This window comes from Fukomys damarensis, unplaced genomic scaffold (assembly GCF_012274545.1).
Source record: "Fukomys damarensis isolate Sample0158 unplaced genomic scaffold, DMR_v1.0_HiC HiC_scaffold_15, whole genome shotgun sequence".
Taxonomy (NCBI): Eukaryota; Metazoa; Chordata; class Mammalia; order Rodentia; family Bathyergidae; genus Fukomys; species Fukomys damarensis.
Genome location: NW_022900927.1, coordinates 36,299,568 through 36,318,541, shown reverse-complemented (window position 1 = coordinate 36,318,541; position 18,974 = coordinate 36,299,568). Strand labels below are relative to the sequence as shown.

The 18,974-nt window shown below is 33.7% G+C and overlaps 1 protein-coding gene across 1 annotated transcript in view; it reads right to left on the bottom strand.

The window, feature by feature from the left end:
• Window positions 1-3,159: 3,159 nt before the first annotated feature.
• Window positions 3,160-18,974, bottom strand: part of Rab21 (RAB21, member RAS oncogene family) — a 26,189-nt gene continuing 10,374 nt past the window's right edge. The window contains exons 4-9 of the mRNA XM_010617511.1: window positions 14,362-14,421; window positions 13,460-13,567; window positions 10,627-10,690; window positions 5,981-6,035; window positions 5,310-5,398; window positions 3,160-3,775 (exon numbers count right to left, since the gene is read on the bottom strand). Of these exons, the coding sequence (XP_010615813.1) occupies window positions 3,633-3,775; window positions 5,310-5,398; window positions 5,981-6,035; window positions 10,627-10,690; window positions 13,460-13,567; window positions 14,362-14,421 (519 nt within the window). The 3' untranslated portion in view covers window positions 3,160-3,632. The remainder of the gene's footprint in view (window positions 3,776-5,309; window positions 5,399-5,980; window positions 6,036-10,626; window positions 10,691-13,459; window positions 13,568-14,361; window positions 14,422-18,974) is intronic.

Here is an 18,974-nt window from a genome sequence, read left to right as displayed (position 1 = left end):
CCAATAAACAAACAAGACCAATGACCTGCATTCTTGGCATCACTTTGTAATACAGAAAATTACAAATTATGTATTAAAATTATCACAATCTCATTTAAAAAATGCTCTAAATATTTGGCTCAATGCATATCCATCCTTATTTAGAAACTATGTAATAAAAGCAATTTAGATTTCAACATGGTTTTAAAAACTATCAGCTTGTAAAGTTTTATATCTACTTGACTTCAATTCTATTCTCATCTCCCTTTTCTATTTCAATTTTGTCTTCTATTACTAAAATCCTAAAATGACTGTTGTTTTTTTACATTGATGCTAAAGAAAATGAACTGCACTAATATAAGACTAATATAAGAAAAATAATGCAGTAACAGCTATAGACTAAAGGTATTCTCAGGAGATATCCTAGACAAGACAAATTCAAACATTCACATTTCCTAATGATGCTTTTGCTTTTTTTTCTTTTCAGATTGCTGTTTACCTCCTAACTGTTATGTTATACATTTTATTTATTTATTTTTAGTAGCAGGGCTCAAACTCAGGACCTTGTGCTTGCCAGGCAGGCGAGACACCACTGAGCTACATCCCTGGCTCTATGTTATGCATTTTAAAAAATATTCTTCCCCTGTAATCACAAGGTCAAATGAAACAGAATACTCATTATAGAAATAATGATTGTATACTTTAAACATAATATTTAGGTATTTTTAATTACTATTGTAAACCAAGTTTCAACTATACATGTTAAATGTATATACATTTACACTTATAGTATACACTCAGTGTATATACTATATATGTTAAGTGTATAGTTGGAAAACTATTAACTCAACCTACTACTTCTATTACACAACAATGTTCCTATTAGTACAATTATTGGGACAGGAACACAAAAGATATATTGGGAAGATGTAGAAAAGGATCCGGAAAATTTCCCCAGCCTTGGTTTGTCATCTCTAACTTTCTTTTGTATACATACTGCAGTTGGGTGATACTCTTTCATTACTCTTTCACCTGGCTTTTTCTTAAAGATCTTGAGAGCTTCAAAGCAAAAAACAAATACAACGTATTACCTCTTGTTGCTATTAAACTGCCCTGATAGGTTTTTTAAAAGGAGCATGAAATGCTTCAGGTTATGAAAAATACATAGAAATCCACAAGAAAATAAAGTAACAGTTATACTCCACCAATTATCATCTAGACTCTCTGGAGCAGAGGTTCTTATTGATAATACATTAAGAAAGAGTGAAAAGAAAAAGCAGTTCAATTATCAGATTTTATAAACATTCTTTTGAAATAAAGCCAATTTCTCTAATTAAAAAAATAAAAAATATATTTCACTCCAATGATAAGAACTTATTTCCCATCTATAACATTAATAATAGCAAAGCCTTCTTTTATTTCCTTTAAAAGAGCTAGGAAAGCCAGGATTTAGCTCAGTGGTGCCATGCCTGCCTAGCAAGTCCTGAGTTTGATCCTCAGTACCAGAAAAAATAATAATAAAGAGCTAGAAAGGCACAAACGAATTTTCCTGTGAGACTCATGATTCTCACTGCCTCTTCCATCCCCACATAAACACTAACTTCACAGGAAACCAAGAGGCTATACAGAGTACAGTCATCTAATAAAAGAAGACAGTTTTTACTTCTCTCCCAGACTCTTCCCATTCCCACCATCCTTGAACACAAGCAGCAGAGAGGTCAGTGTGTTGAGTTTGGCGAGGACAATAATTAAAAGTATGGAAAGCGTGAGCCACAGACCACTTAATACTAAGCTAAACTTCAAATATCACAGCATCAAGGTGTCAAGTCATTCAACTTTTAACCCATTTGGGCAGGTCTAAATTATTAAGTCAACAATATGTAGTACTTCTGCAATAACTAAACCCCATATATCTTAACTGCTCATGCTAACAGCTTCATTACATACTACTGCTTATGAGAAGGAAATCCAAGGACCATTCCATTGTATCTTGGACATAACATTTACTAATTTTCCAAGCATGACAGAAATGAAAAAATATATATATTAGAACAATTTATGTTAATTTCCACAATCTGTGTTCCTTTTGTGAGCAGTGCCTGATTATATCAAATGAACAAATTTAAGTTTAGTTCTATGCTAAAGAAAAAAAAATCTAATGAAGGGCTAATTTACAATGTACACGAGAATATAATTTTACAAATCTTTCCAGTGTTTGCTCTAACTATATTATATGAAATGCTTCCCTCCACTGAAACTCAGGACAGCACTTTTAAAATGAACAAAACTTTGTGTGTTCATCTCTGACAAGCAATGAACAAATAGAACTTGCTCATAGGGATATAAAAGTGCTACTTCAGGAGCATAAATTACCACTAACATGTTATAGAAATGAGCCTTGTTGAGTGGCTATTATCCAGAACCTTGTTCTCTCTTCTTATGCCAGGGAACCCATTACATAGAAAGCCTAAGAGAAAACCAAAGCTGTTGCAGAAGTGAATCTCAGCATGCTCCACTCAAATTTTTCCAAGATAACCATTCTAAAGCAAAATCAGAAGCCATCTCTTTTTATTAAAACAAAAACAGAAAACCCAAACCAAAAGGCAAATGCTGCTGTTCAATCATCAGATGAACTTATAGAGGCAAAAAATGTGACAACAGCAGTATTTCAAGTAAAGTATGTGTGAAAATTTAAACACACCACTTTCAAGTTAAGACAAAAGTGAAGGGGGAGTGATGATCTTTATATTAGAGTCAAAAAGCTTAGGCATCATCAACAAATGTTAATTCACTTTACAGTCAATGAGGCTACTATACATATATTTTTGCACCTCGCGCTTGTAAAAGCAGATAAAATATTTAATATGTTATTTACAATGTATTTTACCAGCTCAGCATACCGGATGTATACAGATTATATCAAAGTAGTAGACAGTTAGGGGCCTGTGCAAACCCTGCAAAAATAGTACTTCAGGTATCTGCTAACTAAAAACAAAAACAAAATCAGTTTGCTGTTTAGGAGAGATACAATTCAAACTACCACAAAATACAAAGGGCTGCAAAAATGCATACCATTCCAACAACATATATAAGTTATTAAATAAAGATCTGATTTAAAAGAATATAAATGAAGCCTTTAAGTAGGTCTTTTCTACATGCATATTTTCTCATTAATCTGTGCAAACCCTGCAAAAATAGTACTTCAGGTATCTGCTAACTAAAAACAAAAACAAAATCAGTTTGCTGTTTAGGAGAGATACAATTCAAACTACCACAAAATACAAAGGGCTGCAAAAATGCATACCATTCCAACAACATATATAAGTTATTAAATAAAGATCTGATTTAAAAGAATATAAATGAAGCCTTTAAGTAGGTCTTTTCTACATGCATATTATTTCTCATTAAAGAAAAAAATATGTAAAAAGGCCATTGGTAATTGCTTTGTTAACATTTGTAGAAAATGCCAATTCTCTGGTCACAAACTCCACTAAGTTTAGCACTTAAGGTCTCTGCAGTGTTATAAATGTAATTTAAAATACTGTTAATTCTATAACTCCATTGGTAAAATAATGTGACTTGAAATATGGCAGTCTTCACGTTGAGGGCAATGATCCACAGTTTTGTTTTTTCAATTTCTTAGGTGTGAACAGTTATCCAGAAGAACAACACCCTCCACCACCACTCTGAGCTTGAGGTTCATCATCGATAATCTGTACACCTCGTCTTGCAGCTCCTGGTTGACTAGAGCCATTGCCTTTTGCCCTCTCATCCACTTGTGCTGTTTCTATCATCCCTGAGAGAGGGAGAAAGGAACAATTATTAGAAAAGTAATCTTTGAGCTTTCTCCTGTGACTTCAGTGTGCAACTACAAAAGTCATTTTCAACTTTCAATCAACAAGGAAACTATATGTAACACTGGACACTGAACACTGTTAGCTCAATAAAAGAGCAACACAGATTCTAGTTACTACCTCCAGATTCTGATTCAGTAGGTTTGTGGAAGGGCCAAGAAATTGCATTTCTAACAGTCTCAAGTGATGCTCATGTTGTTGATCAGGGACCTTATTTAGATAATCACTACTCCAGAATTATGAGCGACTCAGAAGTTTCATAATACTGAAATTTAATCTAAAATTTGTGATTGTACAAGAATGTATTTTTTTAAAGAGAAACCAATTTAATCAAATTTTCCAATGGCTATTTCAATTCACTGTTCCATAGATTAGGCTTTCCTAAATATGATATGTATCCTAGTATTATGAGAAATGACTTTTAGGTTATATAAAAACTTATTTTCCTTTCTCTTTTAAAAACCATGTGAAATAGGAAGAAAAGGGCTAAAGTTGTAGGGAAAATGGGAAGGGTAGGGGAAAGGTAATAAGGTAAAAGAAAAAAATATGAGAAAATGAAAAAAATGGAAATAAAGTGTTTGTAAATGGGGAGGGGAGGAGGGGGTGAAGGAAGGGCAGGGACAAGGGGAAACAAATGAGAACCAAGTCCTGTCATGTAAAGGTACAAGATCCCAATAATGAACGTAATTGTACTGTATACCTAAAATGTACCAATAAACTCAATAAAATAAAAGAAAACTTTTTTAATAGAGAAACTTTCAAACACACACACACATTTTTGCACCAGGGATGGAACTCAGGATCTTGTGTGTTTGCAAGGCAGGCATGGTGCTACTGAGCATTAAATCCCCAGCAAACATACTTCTTTTATAGTAGAAAAAAACAGCACAATGAAAACCCATCACCCAATTTTATCCATACACCTAAGCATCCCTACCATTATTCTGAATCATCTCCTAACACAGTTTTATTTATGAATTATTTTAATACTTACCTCTAAAAAAGAACTCTTTAAATAACTACAACACTACTATTACGACTAAAAAACTAATAAACACATCTTAATATCATCAAATATCCAACAGGTGGTCATATATTTCCAATCATTCACAAATGTTTGTTTCATTAGTTTGTCAAATCAGGATACAAAGAAGGATCATTGCAACAGCTTGTTACAGCTCTTAAATGTGTTTTAATCTGTAAATTCTTCCATCTTTAATAGTTATACATATATTTTTATTTTCACTTTTTATGACTATATACTACACACCTAATTTCATAGCCTGATTAAGAACAGGGCTACAGTATAGATTTAAGATTTTTAAGCATGAATTAAGAAATATTAAGTAAATAATATTACAGGTAGATGTGACAAATTATCTATGTGATCTTTAATAGAAACTGGTAAAATATTTTAGAAACATCAACACTTTGAAAAGAGTTATTTGTAAACATAGTAAATATGACTATACCTACTTTTACAAAGGTCAAGAAAAAGTTCCTCAATTCCTTTGTTCTGTTTGGCTGAGGTATGATAATGCTTTGCTCCCACAGATTCTGCATACCTTAAAAAAAAGGTAACATCAGTGATTAATATAAAACATTCAAAAATTTTTTATAGTAGCAATTTCAGTGACATACTAGTTTATCTTAGCAAATTAGTAATTTATCCAAGCTCAGTAAATATAGCTATTCAACCTCTGAGGACAGTGAACCAAATTTTAAATAACACCAACATAACAAGGCTTGACATTTTTTTTTTTTTTGGTACCAGGGACCGAACTGAGGATCTTGCACTTGTAAGGCGGGCAGTAGCACCACTGAGCTAAATCTCCAACCCAAGACTTGACATTTGTATACATTAATTTAGAACTCAAATATTTTAAGTGCCTAGTTCATCATGATAGCTTTCTTTTACATCATTCTTGTATTTTTCACTGAATCTAGAGGTGAAGAGAAAATGAAATATCTTTAAACGTTGCCAAAAATCTAGAAATTACCAATGTAAACATGCTTCTTTGAATCTAACAGCTCAATCCATTTTAAGAGTTTTGAGTAACACCTAAATAGTGAAGCACACTATAGAAAGAGGAAGACTTTCTTCTGGAAAGCAACGGGAGTGGTGCATAGGGGTGTGTCACACTTACGATTCTGCTTCTTGAATGGAAACATGTCTCTCCTTTTCCAAATCAATTTTATTACCTAATTTGAAAAAAGAAAACATTGCCATTTTAGTTATCTGAAAATACAAACTCCCCATCAGACTTGTCTTATAACTTATAACTATAAAGTTATTCCCTATCATATGAGAGCTGCTCATGACTGTCCAGGTGAATACTTCATCTTCCTTTAAAGGGATAAATAATTACCCCAATGAATCTACAGTCAGAAAAAAACTTTTCCAAAGAGAAGGGCCCAATTGTTTGATTTAGGATATATAAATGACAGGAGATTCCCTAGGTAATTTAGGTTTAAACATACAATTTTTAATGAAGTTTAAGTGGTTAAAAGCAAACATTTTCTCTGCTCCTCAACTAACTGAAAGCCAGTCAATAAGTAAGTATGGTTCTCTAGTACTTTACTAAATTATATCAGACTAGAATTCTAAGAGTAGTCTGGTTTCCTAGACAATGTAAACTGGTTGAAGTAAGAATTAAAAATATATGGATTTTTAAGTAGTCTTCTACATAGGAAATGAATGCCAATATGTCTATATTAATTTGTTTAAAAAGCAATTTTCATTGACTTAGTAGAATTTTATATTACTAGCTCTCTTCAAACAATGGAATGAAGCTGAGATTATGCTAAAAAGCCATCAAAACAAAAATGGAGATATTGTAAAATGCAGATTCCTTATTGAGTACAGGATGTGAGTTGGGGGAACAGTGCCAAAGGTAATGGAAACAAGACATAAAATGGGGAAAAATAACCCAAGAAAGCACACATCTTATGTTTTCATTTTTCCTATTATATTTGCAGGGCAACCTTATAAATAAGGTTTTTTCCCACCCTTAGGACTTCATAGAATTAAGAAAGCAATTTTAGATACATTTTAGATAAAACACTGAAGTAAGCATCCAATGAAAGGTGCAATAATTAGCACCAAGAAGTATAAGACCAGAGGTTCTATATATGGAGAACCTTAAATAATCTAGGTACCTAAATGCTGCCAACTGTAAGAAACTATTAACCACCATAGTCTAAGGATGAGAAGGAGGGAAATAAAGAACACTATAAAGCTCAGTGAGTACTCATAAAGCCAGTAATGAGTTTTGTCTTGTTTGTATAGCTATCTGTCTACTACAGCAAGAACTTCCATATTATTCTAATGTCCCGTTTTATTTTTGTCAATTTAATTTGCTAAATATTATAGCCAATATTATCTCACTGTAAACAGAGAGAAAAAAAGTTGTTTTATTCTACAAAGAATGAAAAAGCACCATCTGGTGGCAGTTAGCTTCAACAAACAGGCACAAGATTCTGCCTCTAAAAATGTAAAACAAGGTATATTCTTAACGAAAGCAAGAAGACTTTTGCTCCCATTAACTAAAACATGATGAATTTTTTTCTAGATCTTTAATATCACATTTTCCAAATTCCACAAGAATAATTACCACTTACAAAAACAGTTAAGGGGGTAAGAAAAATAGGTAGTTATTTTACAGCCATCAAATGAATGTTAGGAAGAAATTATGAGAAATTGCTTTGTCATTTAATATTATAAAGACTAGTTTTAATAGTGACTACTTGCTATTATAACTATTTCAATAATTTAAATAGTAGTTTAAATTAAAACACTGAAAAATCCTTCTACTAAATAACTGCTACTTGGAACAATCAGTATGGACTATGTTACAGAAAAATGACCTGCGCATGACTGATAACCTTCCAAAGCTTAAAAGTTTTTGTGGGGCCAGGGATTCAGTGCAGTGGTACCACACCTGCCTTGCAAGCACAAGGTCCTGAGTTTGAACCCCGTACCAAACAAACAAACAAACAAACCCTTTTTTGTAGTTTCTACCTTCTTTCAAAAGAAAGAAATCTACAGAACCAAGTCTCTGAGGCTCCTGTCAGTTTCGATACTACTCTGCAAATACATAGGAATCAAGGAATTTTCTGATAGGCTTAAAAAACCTCAAAGTGAGGACAACCACCATAGTTAGCACCTATTTCAAGGTATAGTACTATGAAGGTTAAACACCCACATACCCACACACACATCCATACAGGCCAAGAAAGGGGGAAAGCCACTCTGTTATATAGCAGAATAAAGAAAAAAACAGGCATGGTGGCTCAGGACTATAATCCCAGCTTTCAGGAGAGTGAGCCAGGAGGATCCTAAGTTTCAGTCTAGCCTGGGTTACCTAATGAGACCCTGTCTCAACAAAAAATGAAAAACAAAAACAAAATAAAACACTTTACCATCTTTAAAAATACATATTTGAATAAATATGTGAAGGGCTGGATATTTAGCTCAGTGGTTCCACTGCCTGCCTTGCAAGTACAAGGTCCCAAGGAAGGAGATGGCAGAGAACCTGCTTAGGATAAGCAAAGCCCCAAGTTTGATTCCCAACCCCCTCCTCAGAATATGGAAGAAAAATGTCCATTGCTAAGAGTGGATGGCCTAATAATGATAAAGAACTGGAATCTGTAAAGTAGAAGTGATCTTCCTGTAGCATCCCAGAAGCTATAAATGAAATAAATATACAGTTGGCAGAACAGTGCCTGGAGCATAAATGGTAACTATAATTAGTGATAAATATATATTAGTAAACAAACATAAAAATGTTCATAATGATTACATTTTTTTGGTACCGGGGATCAAACTCGGCTCCTTGCGCTTGTGAGGCAGGCCACTGAACCGCTGAGCTAAATCCCTGGCCCCATAAAAATGTTAAGGAGAGACTAGATGCAGAATACTAGGGAGTAAAACCATCATAGCTAAGAGTGGATTAAAAGCAACCAAGAGGGAGAAGTCTGCTAGTGAAGTATGGGTTTCTCTGCAACTGATTAACATATGGTCTTCAGTGACTTATAGAATGTAGAAGGTTAAATATTCAATTTACTCATGAACAAGGAAAGACACTGTATATCAAACATAAAGTTCAAAGATATATGAAATTCCTATAGGTTTAAATTACACAGTTGCATAAGCACAAGATAGGAAAAATCTGAGTGAACTGATTTATAAAAAGAAAAATTCAGATTTTTAATTGAAATAGTGAGTTGACATGGCTGAAAAAGTTTTTGTAATCTTCACCAATCTTGATAGGCATGTGAACATATAAAAACAGAGAGAAGCCCAGTGTGGTGGTGTGCACCTACAGTCTCAGATGCATACTTGAGAGGCTAAAATATTGGGATCATTCAAGCTCAGGAGTTTCAGGTCAGCCTGAGCAATTTAAACACAGTGAAACTCTGTCAATTAAGGGGGGGGCACCGCATACGTACATATTGGCTCAACATTTGGATTCTAGTGTTTATTTCAAATGTAGGAGACATACTAGAATTAACCTGAAAAGAAAATAATCACAATGAGGAGAATCTCTGGAAGATAAGCCAAATGAAAAACAGTTGAGATCTAAAGACTGTAAGAACATATGAACTACTCAGGTATTCTTCAAATGTTTGACAAGTTGTCTAATATATAGAGAAAAGAGTAAGTGCTTCTCAAATGTTGATGTCTCTAACACATCATATACTATCTTCACTACAATCCTGTAAGTTAGTAGTAATACGGAAGAGAAACACTGAATACTACAGGGAAGAGAATAATCACAAAAAAGATAAACTGGAATATTCAAGAATAAAGTACAACAAAGAGTACCCCACCACTACACACAAGAACTTAAAGGAACCTGGTAAACAAAACATAAAGCCAAAGCTGGGCATGAAAAGGAGTGAGTCCACAGTATGATTCCATTAACATAAAATTTAAAACAAAATTAAATTATGCAGTAAAAAGTCAGGACAGTAGCTGGGGTGGGGGTGTAAAAGGGAGGTAACTGATAGCATTGAGATAACAAAGATGCAATATAGGGGCAAAGTAGGGCCCCAAGGGCACCATTTACACTTTGTGAAATTTTCATTGTGTGAAAATTATATTGTTAACAGAAATTTGTATGCTTTTCTGCAAACGTGTCATTTTCAACAAAATGTTCAAAGAGATGGGCATAGTGGTACATGCTCCTAGCACCATCGTGCCCATGCCTGTGCAATACTAGTACTCCAGAAACCTAGGCAAGAGGATCACTGAGAGGTTGAGGCCACCCTGGGCTACACAGCGAATTCAATGCTAGTCTGAAATACACAGTGAGACTTTGTCTCAAAAAACAAACAAACAAAATGTTCATTTAAAAAATCACTAAGTGAGGCTGAGGACACAGCTCAATATTTAAGTACTTGCCCAGCACATGTGAGGCCTTGGGTTGAACCACTAGCACCACATGTCCATTTATACAACACACACACACACACACACCTCACAAAAGAAACCAGTAAGTGAAGGTTACAGGAGTATGGTATCAGCCCATATGAAGAAAATACTATGAAGTAAGGATTGAAACGAAGAAAGACTGGGGAAGCTGAAGCTTCACATGTTTAACTTCTGTATCTTATCCAAGGAATTCCCTGAAGTAGCATTTGAATTTCCTAGAATATCACCTCCACATCTTAAAGTATTCTAAAATACTAAACATTAACATGACATAATTCTTCTTTTCTCAAAGACAAGAATGCTTGCTTACTATGTCTTTAATAACAAAGAACATTTTAAAGAAAGAATGATGCTTACCAACTATACATAAACAGATTTCATTTCCCAACATTTTCCGTAATTCTTTCACCCAGTTTTTTACCTGTGTATATGAAACAGTAAATAGTAAAACAAATCCTGTTAGAACATCTAAGAACTCAACATTGTGAAAATACTTCAGAATTTTGTGTAACAGCTTATGTATTTAGAGATTAATATGAATGACTGACTTAATAATCTAATATTACCACATAATATTGCAAACCACATAAATACAAACACAGCGGAAAGATCTGTTCTTATTGTGGTAGAAAACCAATGGTAAACAGAACTCTAGAACAGAGATCCACTATCCATGAATTACAGCAGTAAACACAGGTGGGAGTACACTGGAACCAAGCAAATTAATCTTTTTAATTTATGTTTTTAAATATTACCATAAAATAGCAGGATTACAATAAAACCATATGATACAGAACAAATTAGGCTTTCATTTCTTGTAATCAAACAATCTATAGGCAATCAAATCTCAGAAAATTTATATACATTCCTCAAAAAAATACACACACATCTATAAATTGCAAAGATTACATTAGATTAGTAGTAAGCACTTACTGTCATCTGGTCCTACAGTACAAATGTAACAGTTCCAATCTCCAACGCTTTGCAAGAATGCAAAGAAACTATCTTTAGAAACCCAAAATCCTTATAAAAGCCAAGGTAAGTATCATCATCACCTTATGTTTAAAACAGAATGAACCAGTTTTCTTGGTACAGCCTCCTTTTTTTGTTTCATTTTATATAAATAAATAAATATATATAATATATATGTATATGTATATATAAATGTATATGTATAAAGTACATACCTATATATGTACGTATAAAGTTTTCAAAGTATTTAACTTAGTCAATTTAATATAAAAAAAAGACAGCATTGGTTTTATTCCTCCTGAGGCACACATTCTCACTGCCTCAAAAGAAATATCAGAATCCAATTAACATATTATTCTACTCCTTAGTCACACAGTATCACAACTTACTAAACTAACCAATTTTTAAAAACATTGTTACTGGAGCTGGAGTTGTAGCTCAATGTTAGATTACCTGCCTAACATGGATAAAGGCCAGAGGTTCTGTCCCCATCACCATAAATGAAATAAAATAATTGTTTACTCATCTCCCATTAGATCCTCTTCTACAAGTATCCTAATCCTAGTCCCCATATATTTTGTGATAAATTAGTGATTGTCTACTCATTCTTCCATCAAATCACGTGAGATTCTCAATCTCTGAATTACAGCTGTCCTGGTAACTTGCTTTGACCAAGAGTATGTGACAGAAGTAATGCTCAGTCAGTTACAGACTTAAGTCTTAAGAAGACCTGGTAGCTTCTACTTTTTATACTCTGGTAATCCAGTTATTACATAAAGAAAGCACTTAGGACAGAATACAGAATGATGAGGGTGTGTGGGGGGAGTACCAGAAGGAATGGCAGGCTATATGAAGAAAACTAGGTATTTTTGGACATTCCAACCCCAGTCCCATTCCCAGTTCAATGAGTGATTCCACTGCTACATATATACAGCAGAGGATCTGCCTTCCTGGTCAACCCCAAGAAGAGTAATTTCCTCAATCATCATTTTTAAACCACTAAACTTTGAGAGTTTTATAAGATAGCTGTCAATAACTTAACTTGTCACTTTTCTACCCAAAAGATTCAATTTTCTTTTAATCAATGAATCACTTAAACCCTTTCTGTTTTTGATTTTTAAAAAAAAATTTTTATTTTTGGTACCAGGGATAGAACTCAGGACTTTGTACTACAAGGCAGGCATGGTACTACTGAGCTAAATCCCTGGCTTAAATCATTTCTTTTTATGCAGAAAGTCAGGAAGGGACCAAAAAAATAGTTTCAAACAGCAGACCCCCAAATAACTGTTGAATTAGCAAGCTACTTACCTTTCATTTCCCTGCTCTCTAGACTACTTTGCCATGTAATTAACAGTCCAAAAGCTAACGTGTGCATCTGCTCTATTATTTAATTGGAAAAAAATGAAGAGAAAACAAATAAAACAAAAACTAAACTGGGCCGGGGATTTAGCTCAGCGGTTCAGTGGCCTGCCTCACAAGTGCAAGAACCCGAGTTCGATCCTCGGCAAAAAAAAAAAAAAAAAAAAAAAAAAAAAAAAAAAAACTAAACTAAAAAGACAATTTCAACAAGAACCTGTAAATTCATAGCAAGAAAAGCTTCTGCCTTAGAAATTATCCCATTTCATTACACACTGCTGAAAAATTTATTCCAAAAAAGGCTTTAGGAGGAAAGGTCAAATAAGTAACCCATCCTGCCCATAATGAGAATTCAAAGGTAATTTCAATGTTAACTAATTTTTTGGTCCCAAAACAACTTTAAAATCCTCACATTTGTTGGTAATTTTAAAAAGTTTTTAAAAATGAAGAAACTTTAAATAAGCACTAGAGTGTCTTTTTAAGGATTTTACTATATCTTCCAGGATATTTGTTGAAGAGAAAGACTTTAAACTTGATTTTGCTCTACTTTTTTCTTTTCACAGTAAATGAGCCTGTGCAATCACACCAAATTTTCTGGTGCCCAATATGTTTCGAATCAAAGAAATGTATTTTTCTAAAGCTTAACTTTATTTCCCTTCTCTAATATTTGAGAAAGCCATGCAAAAAACCATCAAATACCCTAGTGTAAATACTTCAATAAAAAAATTGAATGGTCCTCATTTATGCATAAATGATATACTTTTAAAAGTTTTAAAAAACAATACTGGTGAACAAACACATATTAAAAGACATGTTAGAAATCAGTTTTGTTCTAAGTAACTTCATAAAGAAAACAGAATACCTTCTGAAAAGAATCTTCATCTGTTATATCATAAACTAAAATGGCTCCATTTGAATCTCTGTAGTAAATTGGACCCAATGCATGAAATCTCTCTTGACCTGCTGTGTCCTAAACAAAGCAATAAATATTAGATAGGAACAAAAAGATTCATCTATTTCAACCTCTAATTAATTGGAAATTAGGGCATAAAGCTAGATAACACCAAAACGCTATTCTGCCTCAAAACACTATTCCTCTATTTTATTTATTAAAATAAAGGTTTAAACACTATTCAAAAAAAATTTTACAAAAAAAGTTACTTTTAAAGTCAAGTTATAAGCCCTATGCAATGTTGCTACTATACAAATGTTACTGTCTTCCTCCCAACTCTTCTCTTCGGAAGCATTCTTATCCCCACTAAAACAAACAAACAAAACCCCAGTTCTGTTGCCAGAGAATCAAAACGGTCAATACTGCATTATAAGCCAGGAGTAACCTCTTCCCTAAATTCATGAACCCCACACAGGGACAAGAGATGGGAAGAGAGCACACATCAGGACCACCTGCTTAATGGTACCCTAGCCCTACTTTCTACCAGCCACTCCCTTTAAAGCCTGGCACATGGAGACACTTGGGGGAAGTGTCGGTCCCCATCCATCTACCCTGCTCTTTAAATAGAATCCCTGAGTAGACCCTTTGTAGCTGAAAAGTTATGACATAAATATTCAAATATAAAATTGTATTTCAAACAGAACCCTTAACCAGAATGTAGGAATATTTTTAATTAAAAAAAAATTTGGCTAACCTTCAGTTAACTTTAAAAGTCTGAGACATTCAAATTCCTATTCCTTAAGGCACTTAGTTAATAGAATACCAAGAACAGGCAAATATCTTTATTCATATAGTTGAAAAGGTTAACTTACCCATATGGCAAGGTTTACTCTTTTCCCACCAATATTTAACTTCTTTGTTAAGAAAGATGCCTATGGAAAAAGAAATATATTAAACAATGTTTCATATATTATGTTTCTTAGCCTAGCAAATGTAGACGAATGAACCATTTCAGTGTGAAATTTAAGTTATGAGAAAAGGGAAAAATTTAATTTTAAATTTGTTACCAAACATTTTTATTAAAGACAAAGTATTCTTTGCATTTTTAATCTAAGAAAAATATATCCTGTGTTATGCAAAAAAATTATTAAAATTACAAAGAAAATTTGAGGATGCAGCTCAGTAGTAGAATATTTTCCTGGCACGTGCAAAACCCTGGGCTTGAGCCCCAGCACTAAAAAGAAAATTTTAAGTAATTTTTCTTAGTTTTTCTCCTCTAATAAGGAGCAAATTTTTCTTGGAGTATTTGATTTGATGACATCTTCCTTACTTATAGGAATGAAGAATATAAACAATGTCTAAGACACAACAAATGCTTTCTGGTATACATAACAATATTATTCCAAATGCCTCTGCATTCATCTGATTCAATTATTTGTTGTATATCTAATAATTATTAGGAGTACTAAAGTCACAGAAATGAAAGGATCTTACAGTTTACCAGAGAATTTGAAACATAGAGGGAATTACAATTCCATGTGATAACTGCTAAAATGAAGGGTCTTGCCAAGTAACTGTAAGACGAGTGCTTAGAAAAGAAATATAACAATTGCCTGGATCAGTCAATGGTGGCTTCAGCCAGTAGGGGTTCCTCCTAACAGATGAGAGAAGCCACTGAAGCTTTGAAATACTTAACTCCAAGTGTATTTGGGGAACTCCAAGTTGATACAGTCAGTAAGGGGGTGGGGAGACAGGACTATATAAAGTCTAAATTCAAGGGATCCTAGGATTCTATGAGAGTATGGACTTCATCTTGTATAGGTCTTAATAAAACCTGTTCCAAAACAAAACATTAGACACACACACACTTTTTTTTAAAAGTATGCTATGGTCAGGTATATGTGGGAAATGTTGCATAATGCTGTGCCTATTCACAATGCACACCAGCACATATAATCACAAAAGAGGGCGGCTGGCTGTGTTTAGTCAAGTACTTCTCAAACTCATTTGACATCCTTTTTCCTTGAGTTTCTTCCATGTAGCACTAAACCTCTTTTTTTTACCCTAGAGAAATGCCTAATTCATCAAAAAAAGAAAAAAAAAAACTTAAGAAATAGCACCAATGATAATGGAAGACCACCAAAGGGTGGTAAACAGTGGGGAAAGAGTAGATTTGTATATTCAAAGAACGACACTGGGAGATAGGAGGGAAGCTGGATCACCAAGGACAGGACTAGGCCTACAAAGTTGGAGAGGAAAACTAAAAAGGCTTGAAATAAGACTAGGAAGACAGAAAAGAGAGGTTAGAAAAAGTGTTACTGAAGAGGAAATACACTCAGAATCCAGGGTTAGTTGACATATTTGTATTATTTTTAGTGTCTCTCCTTCCTCCCTCCCCCCACCTCTTTTTTATACCGGGAATTGAACTCAGGGTGCCTTGTGCTTGCCAGGCAGGCAGTGAGCTGCTGAACTACATTCCTGGCCTGCTTGACATATTTTTTTAAAAAGAGCAGAAAGTTGAATTCAGAGCTATGCAGAAATAAGTCACATATAAGTGTACTGATACAGAAGAAAATACATAGAAGAAAAGTAAAACAACTAAGAAGTTCGGGTAGTGAATTATTTGAAGAGAAATCTAGATTTTAGGAAGAATTTTTTTTGCTGTGAGCCTACCAAGAAAATTTAGAACACCAGTGGGTTAAGTGATTAGCTAAGGGAGCCCACAGGTAAGATATAAATAAATGGCAGAGCTGGGATAAATCCAGGAATGCCTGCTTTTAAGGCCAAATAATACTCCAGATCATTCATTACACAAAACAAAGATTACCAAGAAAAAAATAAAAATAAATAAATGGCAAAATATTAAAAGAACTCGGAAAGTGGGAAGACTAATATATGTTATGACAATACAGTGGTTCAGTGACTTAATTTGTTCCATGATTTTGAAAAAGATGGCCATGTTTGTGTTTGTTCAGGATGATGGCTGTGGTTGTATTTGTCACCGGATGTAGAGTTTGCAAATAAAAACTAAATTTTGCCACAACAATTTTGTTTGCAAACTAAAGTGTTTGCAAACAAAGGTGTTTGTGAACTGAGGTGTCACTGTAAATGTAATTAAGACTTCTCCCATAGGAGCTAAGAACTGGAACTTTAGAACTGAACCTCAACTTTGTCACTTACTATTAGCTGTGCAATTAAACTTACTCATTTTTATTATGGTTTCAAAAATCACAGCATATAGAAGGACTGAAAAATCTGAATCTTATCAAAATATTTGATGAATAAATTAATTTTTTTAAACATCTTTAAACTGAACTGACAAAATTCCCTCCAAAATTAACTTTCCATTCTAACTGATTACAAAAGTTTATTTGCTTTTGGGTGTTTCACTGGTTGGTTTGTTTGAAACAATGTCTCACTAGATGCCTAGGCTGGCCTCGAATTCTAGGGCACAAATGATTTCCCTGCCTCAGCCTCCCAAGTAGTTGGGAATACTGGCACACACTACTCTGCCCGGCTGTCAGTAAAGTTTAGAAATTTAGAAATACATTATTCTTCCCTTGTCAATCCACATTGCCCCCAAATCACCCAGTTTTTACTTCACATTTCTTTTGGGGCTCTTCAACCAACAGTCTCCTATATGCCATATGTAAACAGCTCTGGTCTCATCTCATTATCTTGCTCTGTATGCTCAATTATTTTTCCCAAATTCCTCTAATTTTCCTTCTTTTTTAAATCTTACAACTCAAGAGAAAAACTCCCTAATAAGTATGCTTTAACAACATCTCTGCTTGCTGCCTGCTAATAACTAGCAAAGGGGAATATACTGGAGCTGGTATAGTTATCTCCTTTCTATCATTCCCTCTGTAATTTATGACTATAATCCCATAGCAAGTTTAAAATAACCTAAGTGTTCATTAATAGATAACTAGTTAGTAATACACAAATACAGCAATTCATACAGTGAAATACTACAGCCATTTCTGCTACTATTGCTAACACTAGATAACATTTATTGAATATTTATTTCTTCCAAGTACTGTTAGGCAAATTTTATAAAATCATTCATAAGCTTCTCCATTATAAATGTTGGAGAGCTCACATCTACAAGTCTCAAAGCCTTATCTTTGTGTTGAAAGACATCTACAACTTGTCCATATTCATCTTCCTAAAATAGCTTCTATTTTACTTATTCTCCAACTTAAATGGTTTTTTTATACTCTCATTCTATTTGTTCACAAAATTCCCCTCATATTAAACCTATTCTTCTCTGAATTCCACCTATCCAAATCCAGTTCATTCCTTAGATTTTTAAAAATTTTTGGATTATTCATACAATTCACATTGAGTTCCTCTACCTTGAAGAATTTAACACACACACACACACACACACACTTTTATATATATATATCATATATAGTCTTGCACATCATTTCATGGGTACAAGCAACTGGTTTAGATTACATATTTTAAACAGTTTCACAATGTTTATGATAAAATGGGCAGTGTTCTAAGAGCTTTTCAAATACTAACTCATTTAATTCTAACACCCTATGAGTCAGATCCAATTATTATCCAAGTACTATAGATATGGAAACTCAGGCACATGGAAGATAGCTTGCCCAGTGTCCCAGTAAGTGATAGTGTAGGATCTGAAATCCAGGTAGTCTAGCTCTAGACAAGACTCATGACCATTATGCTATAGTACCTCCCAGACCAATAACTAAACTAACACTTATCTAGTGGAGGGGTTGGGGGGAATCATAGTGCCCCTTCCCATAACAGACACTCAAATATTGTTACTGTAAACAAACACATGTACAAATGTGCCCAGGTAAATCACTGCAAATATAACTCAACTTATATAAAAGATGTGTTTCAAAGTTTCCTTATAAACCACATTATTTCAACATGAATATATGATGTATTAGTACAGCATATTTTCAAAGGATTCCTGGTAAATCTTTTATAAATGAAAAGCATAGGCCCACCTAGCGGAAAGATTTCCTTCTGTAATATAAATGACCTTATTTTTAATATTTTATATTTTCTTTAGGAGAAAACAATTTTAAACAAATACACAACTATAGGGATACAGCTGAAATATTTAATGTATTATCAAAATAACAAATGATCAAAAGGCTGACATTTCTTTTCTTTCCTATTTTATTATCTTTTCTTCTCTAATTGATTTTATAATGCACACACTTAATTTGGCCAGACTACTATAATACCACTGTAGTGAAGGAGGAAGGGAGAAGTGAATAGGGAGTTAAGAATCTGAAGTAAGCTATGAACATACTCCCAAGAAAACTGTTCATACGTACTATTAAACACAATTCCCACTCTTAAGGGGGATTTATAAAAGCCTGGCATCATCTTAGTGAAATACACCCCCTCCCCAGAATGGCAAAGAAAATACCATTAAACAACAGCAACTCAAAAAGTTCTTAAGACTATAGGAAAGAAACACAGTAAAAGAAAA